Source organism: Sus scrofa, chromosome 2 (assembly GCF_054392235.1).
Source record: "Sus scrofa isolate SSC_HxYL_T2T_F1_AM1 chromosome 2, Sscrofa_HxYL_maternal_Yorkshire_Landrace_v2.0, whole genome shotgun sequence".
In the NCBI taxonomy this organism is placed as follows: Eukaryota; Metazoa; Chordata; class Mammalia; order Artiodactyla; family Suidae; genus Sus; species Sus scrofa.
Genome location: NC_139384.1, coordinates 68,546,714 through 68,573,124, shown reverse-complemented (window position 1 = coordinate 68,573,124; position 26,411 = coordinate 68,546,714). Strand labels below are relative to the sequence as shown.

At 48.8% G+C, this 26,411-nt stretch overlaps 1 protein-coding gene across 7 annotated transcripts in view; it reads left to right on the top strand.

Annotated features, from left to right (window-relative positions):
* The window catches only part of PGPEP1 (pyroglutamyl-peptidase I), a 37,778-nt gene extending 15,867 nt beyond the window's left edge, over positions 1 to 21,911 (top strand). For 4 of the 7 annotated variants that reach the window (XM_085012329.1, XM_021083525.2, XM_021083523.2 and 1 more), the window contains 3 exons: positions 8,685 to 8,801; positions 11,750 to 11,982; positions 16,171 to 18,857. In XM_085012329.1, the coding sequence (XP_084868455.1) occupies positions 11,777 to 11,982; positions 16,171 to 16,468 (504 nt within the window). In that variant the 5' untranslated portion in view covers positions 8,685 to 8,801; positions 11,750 to 11,776 and the 3' untranslated portion in view covers positions 16,469 to 18,857. Of the gene's footprint in view, positions 1 to 8,684; positions 8,802 to 11,749; positions 13,622 to 16,170; positions 18,858 to 19,714 lie in introns of those variants that run through there. The other 3 variants (XR_014837413.1, XR_014837412.1, XM_085012330.1) reach the window with 3 other exon arrangements.
* Positions 21,912 to 26,411: the final 4,500 nt, after the last annotated feature.

Below are 26,411 nucleotides of genomic sequence, written 5' to 3'. Positions count from 1 at the left end.
TTGGATCCCGCATTGCTGTGGCTGTGGCGTAGGCCGGTGGCTACAGCTCCAATTCGACCCCTAGCCTGAGAACCTCCATATGCCGTGGCAGCAGCCCAAGAAATAGCAAAAAAACAAACAAAAAAGAATGGAATCATACAAGAGGTAGTGTTTCGTGTCTGCCTTCTTTCACCCAGTATAATATTTTCAAAGTCCATTCATGTTGTAGCATGGATCAATACTTCACTCCTTTTCATGGTTGAGTAATATTCCTTTGTATGGATAAATCACATTTTGTTTATTTGTTCACCCATTGATGGGCATTTGGGTTATTTCCCCCTTTTGGTTATTATGAATAATTCTGCTGTGGACATTCACATACAAGTTTTTGCGTGGATGTAGGTTTTCATTTCTCATATATATACGCATACACACTTAGGAGGGGAATTGCTGGGTCATATGGTAACTCTGGGTTCACTTTTGTACTTTCCCTACCTCATCCCTGGAATGAGCAACTTCTCCAAGATGTTTTATTCTTTTAGCAGATAATAATATTTGGCAGAAAATATTTAAAACTGGAAGCTGGGAGAATAATATTTAAAACTGGAAGAGAGTTTTAGCAGAGAATACTATTTAAAACTGGAAGCTGAGAGCTGGGTGTGCTCATTGCTACTAGAGTTTACTGCTTCTGAGCTCTGTCAGTGGACAGAGCTGGAAAATAGAGGTGTGTACATTCACACCCACTGCCTTACACATTTCTATATCAAAACTCTGGAGTTTGCACAGATGCCTCCAATTCTGATCCAGTGCCACAGACTTGTGACTCCTTCCTCTGACAGTGTCAGGCTCCTCCCCACCATGATCTCCAGTGTGTTCACTTCTTTTTGATCAATCCTAGAATAAACAGAAAGGAATTTCAGAATTGCTAACTCATGCTTCCCCCAAAAGAAAGCCTGCTCATTCGAATTTAGTATTTGCTTACAGTTCTTTTTGTCTTTAGCCAGAGGACAGAGTCCAAACACTGTGTTCAAACAATTACTTGAGTAATGTCTGTGTGTGTGTGTGTGTGTGTGTGTTTTAAAATAAAAATTGCAAGGAGTTCCCGTCGTGGCGCAGTGGTTAACGAATCCGACTAGGAACCATGAGGTTGCGGGTTCGGTCCCTGCCCTTGCTCAGTGGGTTAACGATCCGGCGTTGCCGTAAGCTGTGGTGTAGGTTGCAGACGCGGCTCGGATCCCGCGTTGCTGTGGTTCTGGTGTAGGCCGGTGGCTACAGCTCCCATTGGACCCCTAGCCTGGGAACCTCCATATGCTGTGGGAGCGGCCCAAGAAATAGCAACAACAACAACAAAAACAAAAAGACAAAAAAAATTAAAATAAAATAAAATAAAAATTGCAATGTTTATTTCAGGTTCTCTCTTAGTTTGTTTTTTTTTTTTTTTTCTTTTTTGCCACAACTGTAGCATGTGAAAGTTCCCAGACCAGGGATTTATTTATTTATTTATTTATTTATTTGTCTTTTGTCCTTTTAGGGCCACACAGTGGCATATGGAGGTTCCCAGGCCAGGGGTCTAATCCGAGCTGTAGCTGCCGGCCTACACCACAGCCACAACGTCAGATGCGAGCCCTGTCTGCGACCTATACCACAGCTCATGGCAATGCCGGATCCTTAACCCATGAGCAATGCCAGGGATTGAACCCGCAACCTCATGGTTCCTAGTTGGATTCGTTTCCACTGTGCCACAAATGGGAACTCCCTAGGCCAGGGGTTGACCTGGCCAGCAGCAGTGACCTGAGCTGCTGCAGTGACAATGCCAGATCCTTAACCTACTGGCCCACAGGGTATCTCCATCCTTTATAGTTTATTACATGATATTAGGACTTTGTTGTTTATCAACTGGAGTTAGTGGATTTGTGTGTGCGTGTGTGCGTGTGTGTGTGTGTGTGTGTGTGTGTGTGTTTTCTAGGGCCTCACCTGAGGCATATGGAGGTTCCCAGGTGAGGGGTCGAATCGGAGCTGTAACTGCCAGCCTACACCACAGCTACAGCAACGCAGGATCCAACCTGTGTCTGCGATGTTCACCACAGCTCACGGCAACGCCGGATCCTTAACTCACTGAGCGAGGCCAGGAATCAAACCCACAACCTCATGGTTCCTAGTTGGATTCGTTAACCACTGAGCCACGACGGGAACTCCAGATTTTTTTAAATTTGAGTTAGTTTTAAAAGGAATAAAAACTATTTTTGGTAGAAGAGAGAAGTGCTATAAACTATTTTTGAAATAGTTCATACATGAAAAATATATACACACTATATAGTGCAAACATGAGATTATAGTGGCTGAGTATTTAATATAATGTGTTTTAGAAAAAGCGTATATGAGCAGCACATCAAGTCCTGTAACTTCTTGGATATTGTCAATTAGGGATGAAGCTAAATTTATTTAAGGGAAAAAAATTAAGTGAATGAGTTTGAGGCAAACATTAAATAAGTATTAGCTCCATTGGGGAAACAGCTGAAATGGTGGGCTATCCAGCATGAGGCTTTGGGAAAGGTGTTCTGTGCCTCTAAGCTCATGACTCTCCAGAAAACTCACATTTCTTGAAATTGAAAAGTTTGTGCATCCCCATCTTCCCTACATGGTCAAGATCCTGATAAAAAGACAGGATTGGGAGTTCCCTTTGTGGCTCAGTGGTTAATGAAACTGACTACGATCCATGAGGATGAGGGTTCCATCCCTGGCCTTGCTCAGTGGGTTAAGGATCTGGTGTTGCCGAGAGCTGTGGTGTAGGTCACAGACGTGGCTCGGATCTGGCATTGCTGTGGCTGTGGCATAGGCCAGTAGCTACAGCTCTGATTAGACCCCTAGCCTGGGAACCTCCATATGCCATGGCTACAGCCCTAGAAAGACAAAAAAAAAAAAAAAAAAAAAAAAGAGAGAGGGAGTTAATCGTTTAAGGGAAGTGAGTTAGGAGGACTACAGATTTCTTGCCTGTGTACATCCGGGTCCTTCCACCTGGCCAGGCTGTTGAGAGTTTGAAGTTCCTGTGAATTGTGTGAAGATGACATTGAAGTGGGCATTTATTCTGTAGATTTCAAATTTTTCCATTGAGTTTGAGAGAAAAGCAGGAAGGAACTCCAGAAAGTTCTAGAGGATTTAAAATTGGAACTCGAGGAGTTCCCGTCGTGGCGCAGTGGTTAACGAATCCAACTAGGAACCATGAGGTTGCGGATTCCATCCCTGGCTCAGTGGGTTAAGGATCCGGCGTTGCCGTGAGCTGTGGTGTAGGTTGCAGACGGGGCTCAGATCCCACGTTGCTGTGGCTCTGGCGTAGGCCGGCGGCTACAGCTCCAATTAGACCCCTAGCCTGGGAACCTCCATATGCCCAAGAAATGGCAAAAAGACAATATAATAAAAGTAAAGTGAAATAAAATAAAATAAAATAAAATAGGAACTTGATGCTTCCCAGCTTTCAGCCCATGAAGTACAGCTGGCAAAGAGCCAAACTCTCCTCTCCAATGGGGAGAGTTTGGTGTGCAGGGAACAGCTTGGGCTGCAGGGAATAATATGTGCTTAGATCCCAGACTCGGGGCAGAGGCTCAAGGGAAGCTGTTTGTCATCCTGTTAACAGGCTCCTCGGAGCCCCTGGTGTCAGCAAAATAAGAGATGTCTTTGGTGTCTGTGTTCAGGGAACCATCCATAGGTAAGGCGATGGATACAGACTGTAGCTTTCAGCTTTCTCTTTTTCAAATTGTGATAAAATACACATCACATACAATTTACCATTTTAACCATTTGTAAGGTTATAGCCAGTGGCATTAAGTACTTTACTGCTGTGCAACCAACACTATCATCCAACTCTGGGACTTTTTCATCTTCCCAGACTGAAACTCTCTTCCTATTAAATACTAACTCCCCATTCTCCCTTCTCCCCAGTCCCTGGCACCTTCCCCCGCCCCCCATTTTCTGTCTCTGAATCTGACTGCTTCAGGGACCTCGTGTAACTGAAATTGTGCAGTTTTTGTCCTTTTGCATCTGGCTTTTTTTTAAATTTAATTTATTATTATTATTATTATTATTGCTTTTTAGGGCTGCACCAACTGCATATGGAGGTTCCCAGGCTAGGGTTCAAATTGGAGCTACAGCTGCCAGCCTACACTACAGCCACAGCAACTCGAGATCCGAGCTGCATCTTTGACCTATACCACAGTTCACGGGAACACCAGATTCTTAACCCATTGAGCGAGGCCAGGGATTGAACCCACCTCATGGATCCTAGTCAGATTCATTTCCGCTGTGCCATGATGGGAACTCTGCCTGTCTCATTTCTGAATCCTCAGACCCTTTGAAAAACGGGCCCTCTGATTCCCATCACACAGTCTAGGAAATTGAGACTTTGATGACAAGGGAGCATGAATAAAAGTATTAATGATCAAGAAAAATGATTTGGGAGTTCCCGTCATGGCGCAGTGGTTAACGAATCTGACTAGGAACCATGAGGTTGCAGGTTCAGTGCCTGCCCTTGCTCAGTGGGTTAACGATCCGGCGTTGCCGTGAGCTGTGGTATAGGTTGCAGACGCGGCTCAGATCCCGAGTTGCTGTGGCTCTGGCGTAGGCCGGTGGCTGCGGCTCCAATTAGACCCCTAGCCTGGGAACCTCCATATGCCACAGGGGCGGCCCAAGAAATAGCAAAAAGACAAAAAAAAAAAAAAAAAGATCCAACCCCCTTGTCCCCCAACCATCTGCCCAGCAATGTCTGCATCTCACCATGCACTAAGTTTGGGTAGTGGGTTTGCACTCTGACCTCCTTGGTACAGCTCTGGGATTTCTGGGGCCGAGGTAGTCTCTAGTCTCACACATCACTGGGCTTGGCAAGAGGGTTGGGGTCCCAGTTCCTTATGTTGGCTTTTTTTTTTTTTTTCCCATGTCTTTTGTCTTTTTAGGGCCACACCCACGGCATATGGAAGTTCCCAGGCTAGGGGTTGAATCAGAGCTACAGCTGCCGGCCTACACCACAGCTGAAGCAACGCTGGATCCAAGCCGCGTCTGTGACCTACACCACAGCTCATGGCAACGCTGGATCCTAACCCACTGAGTGAGGCCAGGGATCAAACCTGAAACTTCATGGTTCCTAGTCAGATTAGTTTCTGCTGCGCTATGACGGGAACTCCCTGATGTTGGCTTTTGAGACACCCCCACACACCCTTGCCACACACCCCTACTCTACAGATGTTCTTGTCTTCTGGTGACCTTGACACACCCTCTTTGGGGAACGATGTGGAATTATCTGTTGGTGAGGAGGGATGTGCCTTTCCAGGCATCAGATACTCTTCAGAGCAACTGCAGTGGATAGGGTGTGGGGTTGGGACAGCATAAATAGCAAGGTCAAGATGACCAGATAAAGAAATCCTGAAGTTACTGCAGAAGATGCAAAAACACCTTTGGTGACTTCATCAAAGTCAGATGCAAAAAATGCTTCGCTTGGGACCCTATTGCAGAACGCTGTAATATCCATCAGTGGTAGCGTTCCCAAACTTCTTCATGAGATCTGAGAATAATGTGAAACAGCCCGACGATAATCATTATTTGGAGTAGGGAGTTCTTGCTGTGGCACAGTGGGTTAAGAATCCGACTGCAGGAGTTCCTGTCGTGACTCAGTGGTTAACGAATCCGACCAGGAACCATGAGGTTGCGGGTTTGATCCCTGGCCTTGCTCAGTGGGTTAACGATCCGGCATTGCTGTGAGCTGTGGTGTAGGTCGCAGATGTGACTCGGATCCTGTGTTGCTGTGGCTCTGGCGTAGGCCAGCAGCTGTAGCTCTGATTGGACCCCTAGCCTGGGAACCTCCATATGCCTTGGGAGCGGCCTCAGAAAAGGCAAAAAAGACAAAAAAAAAAAGAATCCGACTGCAGCAGCTGGAGTTGCTGTAGAGGTGAGGGTTCATTCCCCAGCCCAGCACAGTGGATTAAAGGATCCAGCACTGCCACAGCTGCAGCGTGGGTCACAGCTGTGGCTTAGATTCGATCCCTGGCCCAGGAACTTCCATGTACCGTGGTTGTGGCCATAAAAAAAGAAAATCATTATTTGGAATATTAATTTTACCATGAAGAATGCCTAGTTTTGTTTTGCTTTTTTTTTTTTTTCCCTTTTTTTTGGCCGCCCCTGCGGCATATGGAAGTTCCCAGGCCAGGAATCAGATCTGAGCTGAAGTTGTGACTTATGCCTCAGCTGTAGCCATGCCAGATCCTCAACCCACTGAGCCGGGCTGGGGATCAAACCTGCGTCCCAGTGTTCCAGAGACCCCGGTCCTGTTATGCCACAGCAGAAACTCCCAAGAATGCCCAGTTTTTCATATTGAGTTGAAATCTTCATCCGCAGATGTCTCTGCCTGCCTCTGGGTGCCAGGATCATCATTCCTCTAAGAAAGTTGGTTCTGGGTCTGCTGTGTGCTGGGCCTTGGGTCATCTGGGGGAAAGAGGCCAGTTATGGGCTCTATCACATGGAGAATCTGAGGAAAGCATCAGTGTTTCCCCAGAGGAGTGTGCATAGGGAGATCCATAATACCCCCCTTTTTTGCAATTATACATACATATACATGTATATTCTTTTTCATACTCTTTTGCAATATAGATTATTATAAGATACTGACTGTACTTCCCTGTGCTCTCTAGCAGGTCCTTGTTGTGTATCTATTTTATATATAGTAGTGTGTATCTGTTCAGCTCTTAAGTTATCCCTCCCCTTCTTTCCCCTTTGTCAACCATAGTTTGTTTGTTTGTTTTTTGTCTTTTTTGTTGTTGTTGTTGTGGTTGCTATTTCTTGGGCTGCTCCCGCGGCATATGGAGGTTCCCAGGCTAGGGGTTGAATCGGAGCTGTAGCCACCGGCCTACGCCAGAGCCACAGCAACGCGGGATCCAAGCTGCGTCTGCAACCTACACCACAGCTCACGGCAACACCGGATCGTTAACCCATTGAGCAAGGGCAGGGATCGAACCCGCAACCTCATGGTTCCTAGTCGGATTCGTTAACCACTGCGCCACGACGGGAACTCCCATAGTTTGTTTTCTACGTTTGCGGGTCTATTTCTGTTTTGTAAATAAGTTCAACGATATAATTTTTTTAGATTCCAGATTTGAGTGATATCATACGATATTTGTTTTTCTCTGTCTGACTGACTTCACTTAGAATGATAATCTCTATGTCCATCCATGTTGCTGCATGGCTTTCTTTCCTTTTTTTTTTTTTTCTTGGTTGATCCTGTGGCACATGACACTTCCTGGGCCAGGGATCAAACCCACACCATAGCAGTTGCCCAAGTTGCTGCAGTGATAGTACCAGCTCCTTGACCTGCCGTGCCACAAGAGAACTCCAATTTTAATCAATTTTGATGGCTGAGTAATATTCCATTGTGTATAAATGTAATACACCACGTTTTTTTCATCCATTCATCTGTCCATGGACATTTAAGTTGCTGCCATGTCTTGAATATTGTGAGTAGTGCTGCTATGAACATTGGTGTCATCATAGCCCAATTCATGATGTTCTTAAACCCCTTCATTCCTGGGATTGTTAGAGGATCCCTAAGGAGTTGGGACCATCTGTAAATGTATGTTGAGACCTTGCTATCTGCCATACACCACATCTATAATTCAAAACAGGTATAACAAAGGGAGAGCGTAATAACGAACAACAAAAATAATAGTACAGATCGGAGCCGCATCTGTAACCTCCGCCACAGCTTGTGGCAACAGCAGATCCTTAACCTACTGAGTGAGGCCAGGAATAAAATCCTCATGGATACCAGCCAGGTTCTCAACCCACTAAGCCACAAGAGGGACTCCATTCCTTCAATTCTTATAACTACCTTGTGAAGTAAATACATTAATATCTCCATTTTACAGATAAGGAAACTGAGGCTCAGAGAGGCTAAGTGACTTGCCCAAGGTCACACAGGCAGGGCTTAAACCCAGGAGCCTAGCTCAAGTAATGTTGGCTTCCATATGCACAGTATAAGCTGTTCCGAGCATTGCTTGGAACTCATAATGTGAATTCATTCCTTCAGTTCTTTTTTTTTTTTTTTCTTTTTTAGGGCTGGACCCACAGGATATGGAAGTTCCCAGGCTAGGGGTTGAATCAAAGCTGAAGCTGCCGGCCTGCACCGCAACCACTGTCACGCCAGATCCGAGCTACGTCTTTAACCTCCACCACAGCTTGTGGCAATGCCGGGTCCTTAACCCACTGAGTGAGGCCAGGGACTAAATCCCATCCTCATGGATACTTGTCAGTTTCTTAACCCCCTGAACCATCACAGAAAGCCCATTCCTTCCATTTGTAACTACCTTGTGAATTACATTATGAAGTACATTACCTTGTGAAGTACGTTATTATCTCCATTTTACAGATAAAGAAACTGAGGCTCAGAGAGGCTAAGTGACTCGCCCAAGTCACACAGGCAGGGTTTAAACCCAGGAGCATAGCTCCAGAGGCCTCAGTGTGATGCTGCTGTCCGTGGAGATGCTGAGAGCATGGGTGGGGAAGGGACTGAGGGAGGAGCTTTGGGATAAACCAGCACAGGGGCCTTCCCCCTCTGCACAGTGAGTCAGGAGCCTGCCTGTTTTCTGGAGAACAGGTCAGTTTATCCCCAGGGATTGCGTTAGCCCTGCTGCCCTTACCTAGTGCCACATTTCCTTTCGTCTTGCTCCCAGGAGCTGGAGAAGCTGGGGCTCGGTGACAGTGTGGACCTGCATGTGTACGAGATTCCTGTGGAGTACCAGACGGTCCAGAGGCTCATCCCCGCCCTGTGGGAAAAGCACAGTCCACAGGTGAGTGGGGTGAAGGCAGGTGCTTCCTCATTAGGACCTGCAGGTGGGTACCCCATACATAGATGATTTGTGTGGCTTTGTTCCTGCTCTGATCACCTGGCTGATGCTACAGAGTTATCCTCCAAAGTGCTACACTTTCTTGGGTTACCCTCGGAGGTGAGGGAGGAAAACAAACATCTGGAACTTCACAGAGCCTTGGTTCTATCCCACTGGAGTTCTGTATCAGTCACGACATGTCTGGTTATAAGTGACAGTCAAAGTACACCTCAACCCAGCTCGTGCACCGATGTTTGTTTGCTTCAGGTATAGCTTGATCCAGGCGCTCACCCAGTGTCATCGGCCTCCTCTCTTGGCCACTCAGCTTTGTTTTACTTTGTACTGTGCTCTTGCCTTGGCAAAGATAGGTAGCTGCTGGCTGATATCCTCCCAACTCAGTCCCTCAGCAGAAAGAGAAGGCCTTTCCTCCAGATAACTCCCCAAAGTGCACAGCTGATTCGTTTTATTATCTATTTATTTATTTATTTGTCTTTTTAGGGCTGCAACTGCGGCATATGGAGATTTCCAGGCTAGGGGTCGAATTGGAGCTGTAGCTGCTGGCCTGTGTCACAGCCGCAGCTGCAGCAACTCCAGATCCGAGCCATGTCTACTCTGCACCACAACTCACCGCAACACCAGATCCTTAACCCACTCAGTGAGGCCAGGGATTGAACCTGTTTCCGCTGAGCCACGCCCATCACCCATCCCACTCCCACAGCTAATTCTTATTGGCCAGCTTAGGTCACAGGCCAGTCCCTGAGCTAAACGCTATGTCTGGGGAAGAAGGAATGCTCTGATTTGTGAAGCCTGGGTCACATGCCTACTCTGATGGTCAGGGGATGGTGTCACCTCTCTCCAAACCTCCTAGAATGAGAAGGGAAAGTGGAGGTATTCCACACATGGAAAATGACTGTGGGAGGGAGCCATGGTTGTAACCAGCTATGATGGAATGGAGGCCAAACAGGCAGGAACCATATCCTCCCACCAAAGATACATGTGGTCCGCTGTGGTGGCCCCAGCCAGCTTGCCACACTAGTCTGCTGTTTCAGATTCTCCAAGTCTGGCAGGAGGAATCTCCCTTTCTAAGGAGGCTTCCCGTTGCACCTCAAATGGAATTTGCCCCTCTTTACAGAGGGGGACCTGGAGACTTACCGAGGTCTGACTGAAGATTCTGTGAATGAGCTTTTTCTTCTGCTGGGTCTATGCCATCCTGCCTTATTCTAGTTTAAAAGAAAACCTAGACAGTTCCCATTGTGGTGCAGTGGAAATGAATACAACTAGTATCCATGAGAATGCAGGTTTGATCCCTGGCCTCACTCAGTGGGTCAGGGATCTGGTGTTGCCATGAGCTGTGGTGCAGGTTGCAGACATGGCTAGGATCCCACGTTGCTGTGGCTGTGGTATAGGATGGCAGCTGTAGCTCTGATTCAACCCTTAGCCTGGAAACTTATGTATGCCACTGGTACAGCCCTAAAAAGCAAAAAAAAAAAAAAAAAGAAAGAAAGAAAAAGGAAAACCTAGGGAGTTCCCATCGTGGCTCAGTGGATTAAGGACCTGATGCAGTCTCTGTGAGGACATGAGTTTGATTTCTGGTCTCGATCAATGGGTTAAGGATCTGGCATTGCCTCAAGGTTGCAGGTGCAGCTCAAATCCAGTGTGGTGACTGTAGCATAGCCCTCAGCTGCAGCTCCAATTCGACCTCTAGCTTGGGAACTTCCATATGCTGCAGGTATGGCAGGTAGTGGTCTAGTGGGTTAAGGATCCAGCGTTGTCACTGCTGTGGCGTGGGTTCGATCCCTGAAGCAGAAACTTCTGCGTGACACCGGCACAACCAAACAAAGAAAAAAGAGAACCTAATGCATGAATATGTTTTTCAAAAATTTCTCACCACATAGAAAGGAATAAAGGAGAAGGATTTGGGGGCCAGGCTGCTACTGATGAGCTGTGAGGTCTCAGGCAAGCTCCTTGAGCTCCCAGTGCCTCAGTTTCCTCCTGTAACAGGTGGAAATAATAACATAGTCAGGCTTCAACCAAGCACAGATCAAAAATATTTGGAAAAAAATTCCAGAAAGTTCCAAAAAGCAAAACCGGAATTTGCCTTGACCTGGCAGCTGTTTATTTACATAGCATTTACATTATACTAGGCGTTATAAGTAAACTAGAGGAGTTCCCTCCCTAGGGGCTGGGAGGTCTTCCCTGTTTGGGTCACAGGAGTGTAAACATTCATAAAGCTATACAGTAAAAATAGGTGCATGTTGGAGTTCCCTGGTGGCTTAGCAAGTTAGGATCCCGCGCTGTCACTGCTATGGCTCTGGTTACAGCTGTGGCGTGTGTTTGATCCCTGGCCTGGGAACTTCTGCAGGTGCGACCAAAAATTCTCCCTAAATGTAATTTTAATAGCTAAGTAATTTTTAGTTATTAATACAGCCATTCTGTTATTGGGCATGCTAGTCATTTCCATTTTTTTTTTCACTTTTATAAATAACACTGAAGTGACCATTAACAGATTATTAGCTCTTTGATTATTTTCGGGTTCGATTCCTGGAAATTGTACCTTGCCTTTTGCCTTCGGCCATATGTCTTGAAGATTGTGCCATAAAAAAAATTGCCTTGGGCCTCTTAACAGCTACAAAGTAGCACATAAATTTAGCCAATTCCCCCCTCCACAAATAGCTAATTAGGTCATTTCCAGTCTCTGACTGTAACGACAAAGCTGCAGTGAACATCTTTGCATAATTCACATTCTTGCATGTTTCACTCGGCATACCTTTCTGTAAGAGTGACTATAAGGTCTGTTCCAGCAGCAAGAGGTCAGCAAGCATAAGCTCATCCAGGATACCGTCCTCTCCTTGGCCTCAGGGGACCCCAGTCCCATGACCAGACCCTACTAAATCCTGCCCATCTGTCTGCAGCTGGTGGTGCATGTGGGGGTGTCAGGCATGGCTACTGCGGTCACGCTGGAGAAGTGCGGTCACAACAAGGGCTACAAGGGGCTGGACAACTGCCGATTCTGCCCCGGCTCCCAGTGCTGTGTGGAGGATGGGCCTGAAAGCATTGACTCCATCATCGACATGGACGCTGTATGTAAGAGGGTTACCACACTGGGTCTGGATGTGTCCGTGACCATCTCACAGGATGCCGGCAGGTAAGGTGCCATGGAGCCTCAGGCGGTAGGTGTGAGTGGGGGTTTCCCTCCTACATCAGCCCAGGCTGGGTGATGAACAAACCAAGTGCCTTTGAATTTGGCCTCTGTGGGCCAAGTACTCACTTTTTTTCCCCTTTTGAATACATCATTGATTTACCACCTGGTAAAAGCATGAGATAGTTTAACACTATTATACATAATCTTTTCTGGCATGCAGAAGTTGCTAGGCCAAGAATTGAACCCGAGCCACAGCAGTGACAAGAATGAGTCCTGAATCACTAGGCCACTAGGGAATTCCTCTGCGTTTTTTTTATTTTGGCCATGCCTGCAGCAGGCAGAAGTTCCTGGGCCAGAGATTGAACCTACACCATGGCAGTGACTAGTGCTGTTGCAGTGACAAAGCCAAATCTTTAACCCACTGTGACACCAGGGAATTCCACATGATATATTTTTTTTTTATTTTCTATTCTGGCTGCCTCTCAGCATGTGGAACTCCCAGGCCAGGGATCAGATGTGAGCCACAGTTGTAACCTATACCATAGCTGTGGCAATGCCGGATCCTTTAACCCACTGTGCTGGGCCAGGGATTGAACCTGCGTCCTGGCACTACAGAGACGCTGCCGATCCCATTGAATCACAGTGGGAACTCCTCCACATGATTTTTTTTTTTTTTTTTTTTTAGGGCCACACTTGCAGCATATGGAGGTTCCCAGGCTAGGGGTCAGATTGGAGCTATAGCTGCTGGCCTACACCACAGCCACAGCAACTCGGGATCCGAGCAGTGTTTTTGATCTACACCACAGCTCACGGCAACACTGGATCCCTGACCCACTGAGCGAGGCCAGGGATTGAACCTGCATCTTCATGGATACTAGTCAGTTTTGTTTCCGCCTGACCCACGAAGGGAACTCCTCCGCATAATATTTTGACACAGAAAAAACTACATAGCATTTCACTGTTAATAATTCTCACCATGCATGAGGCACAGAGCTAGGTATGTAAATAACAGGTCCCACTACTTCTGCTTTTAGAACTCATTATATATTGATCTGCCCACTTCTCCTCACCCAGGCTCCTGGCATCTCCCACCTGGACAGTCCTCTGGCTGCCTCCCTCTGGTTCCTCCTGTCCCCTCTACCCCAACCCTGACAGGCCTTTTCCCCTAAGCAGTCAGTTTCTAAATGAGTTCCCTATGGCTGCTGTAACAAATTACCACGTTGGTGGCTTCGGACAACAAACATTTGTTCTCTCTCAGTTCTGGAGGCTAGAAGTCCACTATCAAGATGTCAGCAGGGTTGGTTCCTCCTGGAGGCTCTGAGGGAGAATTGTTCCATGCGTCTTTCCTCGTTTATGGTGTTCCCCGGCAACCCTTTAAATTCCATGGCTTGTTGATGCTTTACCCTATACATGTGTAGGGGCTTCACCTCCACATGGCCCATAACTTTTTTTTTGTCTATGTCCTGTGGCCTGTGGAACTTCCCAGGCCAGGGATTGAACCCTCACCACAGCAGCAACCAGAGCCACAGCAGTGACAACCCTGGGTCCTTAACTCACAGAGCCACAAGGGAACTCTACCATCAGTCATTTTTTTCTTTTTTCTTTTTAGGGCCACACCCCCACGGCACATGGAAGTTCCTAGGCTAGGGGTCGGATCAGAGCTGCAGCTGCCAGCTTACACCACAGCCACAGCAACTCAGGATCCTAGCCACATATGCAACCTACACTGTAGTTTGTAGCAATGCTGAATCCTTAGCTCAGTTAGTGAAGCTAGGGATCGATCTAGCATCCTCACGGATATTAGTCGGATTCTTAACCCACTGAGCCACAGTAGGAACTCCTTTGTATAGATATATATTTTTTAAAAATTGAAATATGGTTGATATACAATATTATATGTTACAGGTGTATGGTATAGTGATTCACAATTTTTAAAGGTTATATTCCATTTATATTTATTATAAAATATTGGCTATATTCCCCATGTTGTACAATTTATCCTTGTACCTTATTTTATACCTAGTAGTTAGTCCCTCTTAATTTCCTAACCCTATATTGCACTTCCCGCCTCCCATCAGGTTTTTTTTTTTTTTTAATGACTGAACCCACAGAATACAGACATTCCCATGTCTGCAACCTACACACAGCTCTTGGCAACTCTGGAAACTTTAACCCACTGAGGGAGGTGGTTCTTAACCTCCTGAGCCATCACAGGAACCCCCAGTCTTTTTTAAAACTAGTTTTAAATTACTAATATAATTCTAGGAATATATTGTCATACATTCCCATTGTGAAGGATTCTCTTGCCCTCTCTCCTCACCCACCCCCAACTCCAGAGATCCCTCTGTTAAATCAGAGACTTTTTTTTTTTTTTGTCTTTTTAGGGCCGAACCCATGGCATATGGAGGTTCCCAGGCTAGGAGGTGAATCGGAGCTATAGCTGCTGGCCTACACCACAGCGACAGCAACTCCAGATCCAAGCCGTGCCTTTGACCTACACCACAGCTCACGGCAACGCTGGATCCTTAACCTACTGAATGAGGCCAGGGATTGAACCTGCGTCCTCATGGATGCTAATCAGATTGGTTTCCGCTGAGCCACGACGGGAACTCCTAAATCAGAGACCTTTAAACAAATTTTGTGTGTGTGTGTCTTTTTGTCTTTTTTAGGGCCACACACATGGCATATGGAGGTTCCCAGACTAGGGGTCTAATCGGAGCTGTAGCTGCCGGCCTACATCACAGCCACAGCAACACCACAGCTCACGGCAATGCTAGATCCTTAACCCACTGAGCAAAGCCAGGGATCAAACCCGCAACCTCACGGTTCCTAGTCAGATTCGTTTCCGCTGTGCCACAACAGGAACTCCTAAACAAAATTATTTAAGTAATTATTTTGGCCACATCTGTGGCATGCGGAAGCTCCACTGCCAGGGATCATACCTGCACAACAGCAGTGACCCGAGCCACAACAGTGGTTATACAGGATCCTCAACTCGATATACCACCAGGGAACTCCTAAATCAGAGACTTAAATTGTAGCCTTAACTACTCACTCACACATATGTTTCCACACATATATAGGACACTTGGCATGCCGCTTTCAGATTTTGTCCTGTTGCACTTTTGCTTTCATGTGGGTGCGGTTAAATGGTGTGCATTTTCATGAGAGTTCCCTTCCTCAGCTTCCCCTGTGGGCATGTGACATGAGTCGTGGTGAGGTTCTGTCTTCCCGTGGGTCTATCACTTGCCTTGTGAACAGCTGCATAATATTCCACTGTGTAGATGAACCAGAGTTTGTTAAGCCACTCCTCTGTCACTGGGTATTTGGGCAGTGTCTTAGTCTGCTCGGCTGTTATAACAAAAAATCCCTCAGCCTGGGCAGCTTATAAACAATAGAAAGTTGTTGCTCACAGTTCTGGAGGCAGGGAAGTTCAAGATCAAGGTGCCAGAATGGTAGCGTGCTGATGAAGGCCTTCCTATAGGTTGCTAGCTTCTGGCTGTAACCTCACAGGGTGGGAGGGGAATTGGAGGGAACATTAACACTCAGACCCTAGCTGGTCGCTTCCTGTTTTTCTGCTTGTATACATCATGCCACAGCAGATACCTTGTGCATCTTTCTTGTGCCCTTGTGCCAATGGCTCCTGAGATAGATTCTAAAAACTTGAAACATCAGGTCATGAAGTCTGTGCATTTGTAATTTTATTAGCCTGCCAGAGTGTCCTCCCCTGGGGCGATTTGAATACCAGCCAGCAGCATCTCTCACTGCCTCCTTCCTCACATATATTTGGACTTACTGTTTTATTTGTTTAACTTAAATTTTTTTTCCTTGCTTTTTAGGGCCACACCCACGGCATGTGGAAGTTCCCAGCTAGGCATTGAATCAGGGCTGTAGCCGCTGGCCTACACCACAGCCACAGCAACGCCAGATCCCTAACCCACTGACCAAGGCCAGGGATTGAACCTGCGTCCTCATGGATACTAGTCAGATTCCTTTCTGCTGAGCCACGATGGGAACTCCCTTTATTTTTTAAATTTTTGCCGGCTGGGGAGTGGAGAAGCAGTATTCCATCTTGTGGATAGCTAGTGAGGTTGCCGTGGGTGAGGCGGGGTCTTAGATGGATTTGGATGGAGCGTGCACCCTCTGATCCCATTTTGGTTTCCCTCCCATCCCCCACATCCCGTGGCTTAGGTACCTCTGCGACTTCACCTACTATACCTCTCTGTACCAGAGTCACGGCCGCTCAGCCTTTGTTCACGTGCCCCCTCTGGGCAAGCCGTACAATGCAGACCAGCTGGGCAGGGCACTCCGGGCCATCATCGAGGAGATGCTGGACGTCCTGGAGCAGTCAGAAGGCAAAATCAACTGTTGCCAAAACACTGAGTGCCACTCAGGCCTCCCGAGACCTCATCCCGCCCGGGACTCTGAGAGAGACGTCCACCCTCCGGGGCCTGACCAGGAAGGACAAGTTCATCAGCTGCGGATCTGATTTGGATCAAATATGCCAACTCACACACCTCCTCTCCCTTTTTCTCTGCAAAAGCCCTGGTTGATCTGAAGGGGGCAGCTGAAGATTTTTTTTTTTTTTTTTTTTTTTTTTTCTGTTTCTCTTTGCATCTGGGGATACAGCTGTGGCAGCCAGGAAGCCTCTAGGAGGCCCTGAATCATGCAGAGAACCCTAATCAGGTGGCCGGATCTCCACTCTTCGATCCCATGGCTGGGGCCACCTGCTTTTCTAAGTCTGTGGCAGAGGGATTCCTGAGTTCCCTCTGTCTGTGACTGGTTTTTCCCAAATTTAAAAGCCTCATAAAGAGTTTGCCTTGTTCCATGTCCCAACAGCCTCGACAGCCCCAGCAAGGGCTGCCTTCGGATATGGTATGGGTTTGCGCTTCTTTCTTATTCTCTTTTTCAAAACAATAGTGCTAGTTTGGGCACAGAGTAATTTATATTACCTTTGGTTAAAACGCAGGCTTTAGCCAAACACAGAAGTGTCTTTTCTTTTTAATGGGGTGTGGCCCCTTCTGCCTCCTGTCCCAACCCTGGACCTGCATCTCTGGGTGGGGGCTGACATCGAGGTACCCTTGCCATAGTGGGAGTGGGCAGGGTCCATGGCCAGACCATGGGGAGGCGGGGTGGCTGCCTCCCCAGGAGACCGAAAGCATTGGCTGATCTTTTCAACAAGCCAGCTCTACCCCTGGGGCTTCCAGAGCTGAGACGCCAGTGGAAAGCAGACTGTCAGGTCAATGGGCACATGACTTGTTTTTTGTTTTTGTCTTTTTGCCATTTCTTGGGCTGCTCCCCCGGCATATGGGAGGTTCCCAGGCTAGGGGTCCAATCGGAGCTGTAGCCACCGGCCTACGCCAGAGCCACAGCAACGCGGGATCCGAGCTGCTTCTGTGACCTACACCACAGCTCACGGCAACGCCGGATCATTAACCCACTGAGCAGGGGCAGGGATCGAACCCGCAACCCCACGGTTCCTAGTCGGATTCGTTAACCACTGCGCCACGACGGGAACTCCCCTTGTTTTTGGTTTTAACATGTAAACGTGTAGCAGCTGAAGGCCTACCCCACATCTGACCTGGATTTTCCGTCTTGGTGCTGGGGACCAGCTTCTTGTTTTCCTTCAAGGGGAGGGGGGTGCAAAATGGAGTCTGGGGGCTGAGCTCCATGTGTGCTGGCGTGTTTGAGCAGGAGGGCAGCAGGGCAGCCAGCAGGCTTCTGTGTAGATGGGTTTTGGATGCACCTAGGACTCAGTAAATTTTTATCTCATTCCCTGGTGACTTTGCACTTACCAGTCAGGAATAAGGTCTCCCAGGAGGCAACTGAATTCAGCTGGACCTTGACACCGGCAGAGAGGGTGTGGCAACCATGAGGAGAATGCCCATTTTGGAAGTATTCTTCTATTTTTCGGAGCACACGCAGTTGTATCACTCTCCTAAGTAGGAAGTGTGTTGGAGTCCAAGGCTGTGTCAGGTCTTGTTGGTGTTTCCCAGTTTGCAGTTCTTTTGAAAACAGCTGTTTTGTTTCGTTTTCTTAAAGCTTCACCCTGTTTCCCTCCTGTTCCAGTGCTCAGGGTGGTCTCCGTCTCTGCTGAGCTGCTGTATTGCTTGGAAACCAGATGAATGTGTTTCTGAGTGACATGCTTACTCTGAAGGGGAAAAGTGGGCACAGGTGGGTGACATGGGGTCAGCATGTGGCAGTGGGTATGGAGTGTGGTTGGCAAGGTGAAATGGTGGGGACCGCACTCCCCTGTCCATGCCAGCCCTCCCTCCAGAAACACGCCACCCCCTCTCCCCCCGCCACATCCCCAGGCCAAGTGTGCCAACCCCAAGAAATCTGGAGTGGGAGATGGCATTGTACCTGCACTTACTCAGCTGGCATCAGTGAGCAGAAGTGGTGGCTCTTTTGAATGTGGGAGGCTCAGGGTCAGGGAGTCCCCTGGAGGTTTTATCCAGAATGACATCAAGCTCTGTCTAGCTCTGTTCCCTAAAGGTTCTGACCTTTGGGGCTCTGAGGAGGAAGTGGATCTTGGCCTTGGAGACGTGGAGAGCAGAGGGAGGACTGGAAGTGAGCCAGGTTTGAGCTTATCTGGGGGGCCCCCTAGAACCTAGACACACCATCCTCAATTCTGCATTTTCATCTTTCTTTTGTCCCCATTCTGCTCTCTGTTTAAAGCACCACGTGATTTAGCACCTTAGAGATATAACTTATTGTCCGATCATTGTCAAGTGTGTGTGTGTCATTTCTGTGGTCCTGCAATGGTTTTAGATTTCCTCATTGAGTCAAGCTGGGATTCTGTCCTTGTCCACAATGCAGAGCATGTAGCTTGTTTTTATTTAACCAGATAGCCATTAAACATTTCACTTGCTCCCTGACAGCTTTTTAATTTTCCTGTTTTAATTATTTTTATTTTATTTATTTATTTATTTATTTATTTGCTTTTTTTAAGGCCACACCCCAGCATATGGAGGTTCCCAGGTTAGGGGTTGAATTGGAGCTACAGCTGCCAGCCTACACCACAGCCACAGCAATGCCAGATCCGAGCCACATCTGCGACCTACATACACCACAGCTCATGGCAACACCAGATCCTTAACCCACTGAGCGAGGCCAGGGATCGAACCCACAACCACATGGTTCCTAATCGGATTTGTTTCTGCTGCGCCACAATGGGGGCTCTTGTTTTAATTATTTTTAGTTTTTCCTTTTGGGCAAACTCATCTGTTCACTCCATGGCATATCTGTCTGTGTTGTTGAGTCCCAGGCTAAAACGTCCTTGTGTGAGAAGAGGCCGGGGGGCTAATCCCTTGTCATTTCAGAGTCTCAGATTGTGGTGGGGGACAAAGAACAGGGAAAGGGATGGGTCTGCGAAATGGGTGCAGTTCCACAGTATAGAGGTGAGCTGTGCTAGAACGGGTGGGTGCAGTGAGTATTAATGGTGGAAAGATGGGCTGGGGGATGTGATGAGAAGGCTGGTGGGGAAAAGGTGAGACTTGATGCTGGGAATGGACTCATAGGAAAGTGGAAGAGGGCCTCTCTCTGTGAACCCTTCCCCGTGCAGGGTGCTGAGATGGGGGATGGGGTGGGGCAGTGATCTGGGCTCGGATGATGGCATTGCCTTTAAGATGCCAGAGCCTCTGCACCTTATTATTATTATTTTTTGAAAGACACTTTATTTTTTATTTTTCATTTGCTTTCTAGGGCCGCGCCCGCAGCATATGGAGGTTCCCAGGCTAGGGGTCCAATCGGAGTTACAGCTGCCAGCCTACACCAGAGCACAGCAACGCAGGATCCTTAACCCACTGAGCAGAGGCCAGGATCGAACCTGCAACCTCATGGTTCCTAGTCGGATTTGTTTCCACTGTGCCATGATGGGAACTCCATGCACCTTATAACTTTATACTTTTCTCAGCTCCTTTGGCCTCCCCTTCCCCATCTAAAAGGTCGGTGGTCTGTGTATTAGAACATAGTTTGAAAAAGAAATAAGATTGGGTGAATAGAAAGAAGGTGGGAAGAGGCAGGTATTCCGCTTGGTGGACTGGGCTGGATGCTACCTGGCTTACCTTGTCCACTCAAGGAGCAGCCAAGGTCCCCTGGCCACTGAGAAAGAGACGGGGCCATGGGGCAGCAGGGGGATGGTGAGAGGGCGGCAATCATGGCTTCTAGTCTGTGCCAGGTATTTGGGGAAAGGTCAGACTGAGATAGTTTCAGGAAGAAAAAAAGTTTTCAGTTACCCTGCTCTTTGCTGGCATGGAAACTTCTAGAACAGAAAGGGCCTGCTCGGGGGAATGACTGCAAAAGTATACTTGAGCTGCCTTTTTGTTATCTCAGAAGTTTCTTGCCAGGAAGCAAGACGGCCTGTGCACCCACCTCCACCCCCGCCAAGGGTGACTGGAGTGGGGGTGCGGGGGGAGGGAAGCTGCTCATAAAAATCCGCCCACCACACTGGCCTCTTTTTTGCTGCCACTGTCTAGACTGTTGACCTTTGACCTCTCCGCCTCTTAGAGTGTCTGAACCCAGAGGTCCCCTTCAGGGATACTGGGACAAAGCCTCATTCTTCTCCGGGGCCCCAGCCTCCACCCTGAGACCACTGAAAACACTCACTCACTCGCGAGCCTGCAGCCAGCGTGGGGCACTGATGGTGGTTGTTCAGGCAGAAGCAGGCCACTCATTGACAGGTCACTCCTTGTGGCCACCATTCTCATCGCCTCCACAGACTCCTGGGGAGCGGAAAAGGTCTTTGTTTTTATATCCCTGATTAAATTTCCCTTCTCATGGAAGAAGTGCCTCGTAAAGGGACCAGGGCTGCCACTGGGAGGAAAAACATCTCCATTTTTGCAGTGAGGAAGTGCATTAAAGACCAGGGGTCTCCCTCAGACAGATCCCTGAGCAGAATGCCTTTTGAAGGAGGAGGGCATTTGCCAGAAATCCACATCTTGAAAATTAGTTCTTGGGTAGACACTCGACATACCTGCTAAGAGATTCTGGCCTCCAGTTCAGGGGCAGTTGTCACAAGCTGAGTCTCACAGGCTTCCAGACCTGCAGGGGCTCAAGTCCAGCCCAGGCTGCTTCCCCACTTAATCCATTTCTCCTCTTCCCTCTCCTCCTCCAAGCCTTCCCTTCTGCTGTCCAGAGAGCTACAGAAGTGCCTGCCTCTGCCATACATATGGGACAGGGAAAGGGGACAAGTCAGGAAAGAAAGAAGCACCTCCAGGCTCTGGGAGGTGATTCTGGCTCCCCACTGCCCGGGCCAGGCTCATCCAAGATCTTCCAAGGCTTTTGCATGCTGCACACTTTGTTTGATGAAATCCCCAAGAAAGCCCAAGGCCTGGCTGGATGCCACGGGAAGCCCCACCTGGATCTTGCAAAGCACAGTTGGTTTTCAGCCTGCCCCCTCTTGGGGGGAGGGTACTTGGTAAGTTTCCAGGGCTCCCTTTTTTTTCTTTTCGCCACCCAGCAGCACATGGAATTCCCAGGCCAGGGATTAGATCAGAGACTCCGTTGTGACCTAAGCCGCAGCTGTGGCAGCACAGAATCCTTAACCCACTGGGCCAGGCCAGACAGGGAGTGAACCTGTGTCTCAGTGTCCCCAACACACTGCCACTGCCCCCAATCCCACTGTACCACAGCGGGAACTCCCCAGGGCTCCCTTAATATCTCAGGTTTCTCTCTCGTCCTAAATGTCTCTCTAGGAAAAACCCTTCTGCTGAAGGTGACTGCGTTCTGTCCCCAAAGGAGAGTCCAGCCCCTGCAGCCTTGGGGTGGCTTCTCCCTGACCCCAGGGAGACTCCTGTGAGTGCCTTGTCTGAAACCCCAATGTCTGGAACCCCAGGCCAGGCAAGGGTCTGCCAGACTTTGCTGAGGGCTGGGCCCTGGGAAACCCCAAACTTGACACCCCAGGAAGCAAATAAAACACTTGAAATGTGCAATTTCTTGCGTGTCTTTGTGAGAAGCTGGCGTTCACCAGGGTCATCCTCAGCCTGGGGTCCTCAGCTGGCAGAGGGGACTCTGAATCACCAGTATTTCTGTCCTTGGTGTATGACCTGGTGCTCGGTTTGTGGTCTGCTGGATGGATAATGAGGAGAGGATTTCTGTACTGAGCGTTCTCCCTCCTGCAACCCACTGCCTCTGTTCTGATGCACAGAGAGGTTGAGTAACTTGCCAGTGATCACACAGCTAGAGAGGTGGGTGCTGAGATTTGAGTGGTGATTGTGTTGACCCCCGTGTGTGCAGAATTCACACACACACACACACACACACACACACACACACACACACCCCTGTGGGGGGGCTGCTGTTACCACCTTTTACAAATGGGGAAACTGTGGCTTCGCCAGTTGAAGCCTCTTGTCCCAGGAGAGGAGGGACAGGAATGTGAACCCAAGCTGGCTTCTCTGGAGCTGAGCAGCTTGTACACTGGAAGCTGCATTTGGACATCCCTTGTGTCTGTCCTCAGCAGGAATGGGGACACTTCAGAGTCAGCGACTTTCAACAAAGAAGGTCTTCAGCAGTAAGGAAATGCCTTGTCTTGGGAACACAGTCCTAGGGGAGGGGTGCCCCCTCCAAGTCCCTGAGCCCAAAGGGTCTCTGCACTCCTGGATGAAGTGTCCATGGCTGAGTGGCTTTGCTCCTAAAGCTGGCACTTTCCACAGTCCTGAGGGGCTCAGCAGCAAGTGTACCCTGTAGATGCTCCCATGGTTACTAGAAAGGGCTCTGTCCTTTTTTTTTTTTTTTTTTTTTTTTTTTTGTCTTTTGTCTTTTTAGGGCCACACCCACAGCATACGGAGGTTCCCAGGCTAGGGGTCTAATCAGAGCTACATCTGCCAGCCTACATCACAGCCACAGCAATGCCAGATCCGAGCCGTATCTGCCAACTACACCACAGCTCCCGGCAATGCAATATCCTTAACCCACTGAACCAGGCCAGAGATCAAACCCACAACCTCATGGTTCCTAGTCGGATTCATTTCTGCTGTGCCATGACGGGAACTCCTCTGTCCTTTTTATTTTATTTATTTATTTATTTTATGGCCACACCTGTGGCATGTGGAAGTTCCCAGGCTAGAGGCCACAACCACTGCAACGCCAGATCTGAGCCCCATCTATACTTTTGCCACAGCTTGTGGCAAAGCTGGATCCTTAGCCCACTGAGTGAGGCCAGAGATCAAACCCGCATCCTCATGGATACTAGTCAGGTTCTTAACCTGCTGAGCCACAACGGGAACTCCCTGTGTGTCTTTTTTATTTTTGTTTTATTTTATTTATTTATTTAGTCTTTTTAGAGCTACACTCATGGCATACGGAGGTTCCCAGGCTAGGGGTCAAATCAGAGCTGTAGCTGCTGGCCTACGCCACAGCCACAGCAATGCAGGATCTGTGCTGCATCTGTGACCTACACCACAACTCACAGCAGCAATGGATCCTTAACCCACTGAGCGAGGCCAGGATCCAACATGCGTCCTCATGCATTCTAGTCAGATTCTTTTCTGCTGAGCCATGACGGGAACTCCCCCTGTGTCTTTTGTATTTATTTATTTATTTTTGCTTTTTAGCACTGCACCTGCAGCATATGGAGGTTCCCAAGCTCGGGGTCTAACTGGAGCTACAGCTGCCAGCCTACACCACAGCCACAGCAATGCAGGATCCGAGCTGCGTCTGTGACCTACACCACAGCTCACGGCAACGCCGGATCCTTAACCCACTGAGCAAGGCCAGGGATTGAACCCGCAACCTCATGGTTCCTAGTCAGGTTCATTTCCTCTGAGCCATAACAGGAACTCCCTGTGTGTCTTTTTTAGATGGAGAAGTCTGTTCTCACATCCTAGAAACCTCCCCTTGCCTCCTTGGTTCGACGGGAACCCCTGCCTCCCCTTGGCTACTCTGCCCAAAGAGAAGCCCCCTGACCTAACCGTACCCTACAAGTTGCAGGCAAGAGGTGAGGCTGTGTGTGGAGGGGAGTGGTTAGTCTGGGTGGAAGGAGTGTGGGAGGGATAACAAGGATGATGGGCAGGGCCTCAAGGCCTGGTGAGTGGCCAGGGTTATTTCAAAAGCCATGCAAAGCGGAGAGGTGGGGAACTACCTGAGGCCCACTGCCTTTTGCCTCCTTGCCCCATGCTCCTGGAGTTTGTGTGAGAATTCAGTGAGACTCTTGTATTACAGCTCTAATAGTAGTACATAATTATAATAAGTAATAATAAATACAATTATTGTTATTATTACTTCCTCCTCCAAGAAGCCCTCCTAGCTGTCCAGGCACCTCTTCTGCCTCCCATAGCTACCTAATTCTCCCCCACCCTGCACCAACATACTGTGGGTGGCAACTGACCAGTTCTGTGGAGCCGAGGAGGATAGGCCGGTCTTTCTGGGGTCCCGGGTGTCTCTTGCACAGAGACACATGGCATGCAGTCATAGGCATGCTGTAAACTAGAGGAGAGGGGTCAGTGCTGGATGTTCCATTATGAGGCCAACAGGGGGCGCAGAGAGGCGCAGGAGCCTCTGGGGAAGGGGAAGACGCCCCAGAAGGCTGGGCTCCTCCTCGAACTGAGGCCAGCACCTTGCCTATTCCCTGCCATGAGAGCCCAGTCTCCTTGTGGCTGGACCAGGCACTGAAGAATTATCTACTGTGCCCTAGGCTTTGGGCTGGGAACACACCAGGGATCTCACCACTCCTAGGTTGGGAGTAGAGTACAGGGGTCCCAGCTGTGATGGGGGACACCCAGGCAGCTGAAGGGTCCAAGGCATATTCGGGGAGGCTCATTCCAGGATAAAAACTGACCCCACTTAACAGTTTCCCTCAGATCTTGCCTGGACATTCTCAGTCTTAAAGGTGAAGCTCTCAGACACCATGGCGTTCCCACCAAGGCGCAGTGGAAATGTTTTCTGTTTTTTTTTTTTTTTTTTTTTAGGGCTATACCTGTGGCATATGGAGGTTCCCAGGCTAGGGTTCAAATTGGAGCTGTAAGTATATGCAGGCCTACGCCACAGCTATAGCACCTCGGGATCTGAGCTGCATCTGCAACCTACACCTCAGCTCACAAGAGTGCCAGATCCTTAACCCACTGACTGAGGCCAGGGATTGAGCCTGTGTCCTCATGGATACTAGTTGTGTTCTTAACCCACTGAGCCACAATGGGAACTCCGAGGCGCAGTGGAAATGAATCTGACTGGGAACCATGAGGTTGCGGGTTCGATCCCCGGCCTTGCTCAGTGGGTCAGGGATCCAGCGTTGCTGTGAGCTGTGGTGTAGGTCACAGACGTGGCTCGGATCTGGCGTAGCTGTGGCTGTGGTGTAGGCTGGTGGCTACAGCTCTGATTAGACCCCTAGCCTGGGAACCTCCATATGCTGCAGGTGTGCCCCGTAAAGACAAAAAATTAAAAATTTTTAAAAATTAAAAAAAAAAGAAAGGTGAAGGTCTCAGATACCATTCTTGCCCTTCTAGTCCATCCTGTTCCAAGAATCTGCCTGAGCCCCTTCCCACCTTTCACACCCTCGGCGGTTCCCCTTGGCCCCCAGGAGAAAACCAGACTCCTTTGCTGAACATCTGAACCCCTGTTCCCTTGTGTCTGCTGATCTCAAGTTTCCTTTTCTACCTGGAAGTCTCTCGTCTCCCATTAACACCTAGAGAGTTCCTAGGCATCCCTCAAAACCCCAAGTTTTGGGGAAGATGTTGAGGTCATTTTGGGACAGTTTGTATGTAACAGAACTGGGTAGTGGTAAGAAGGGCAAAGTACTGCACCGGAAATCCCACACCTTCTTCAACTTTCCTAACTGCTCCTTCCTGCCCTGGCAGCTTGCCTCTGGGCACTGCCCAGACCTGCCCAGGCATGTCCTGGTCCCCCAGAAGAAAGGAGGGGCGGGTTCAGGCGGCCCCCCCCAACACGTACACACTGCGTTGTGCTCATGGGAGGAGAGGGTAAGAAACTGAAAAACAGAAATGCAGAGAGGATGAGGAAGAGAGGGTTTGGGGACTGAGGGAGGCAAAGAGAAAATGCGGTAACTTCCAGCCACTTTCTCTTCCAAGCTGCTGTGTTTAGGGTGAGGACATGGAGAGGCAGAGAGAGCCCCAACCAACCAGAAAGGAGGCTTTGGGATGCTGGGTGGCTGGGACCCCATGCTGTGAGAGCCCTGCACAGGGCTGCCTGTTCCAGGTCTCGGTTTCCCCCTGTAACAGAGAGCTGACATCACACCCCCCCACCCCCACCTCCTGGGCAGGACCACGAGTCCACACGCAGCCAGAGCCTAGGGCGCAGCAGGTGTTACATAAATGCACACTGTGGTCAGTGAAACCGTTAGCAAGAGCAGGCATGCAACCCAGGGCGCTGGAGCAGGGTGTGGGGGGGCGGAGGAGGGGTGGGGGTGGGGGCTCAGGGTTCCGGGCTTCAGAGCAAGCACGTGGGGCCCCAAGCCTGATGTCTCAGCTGACCCATTT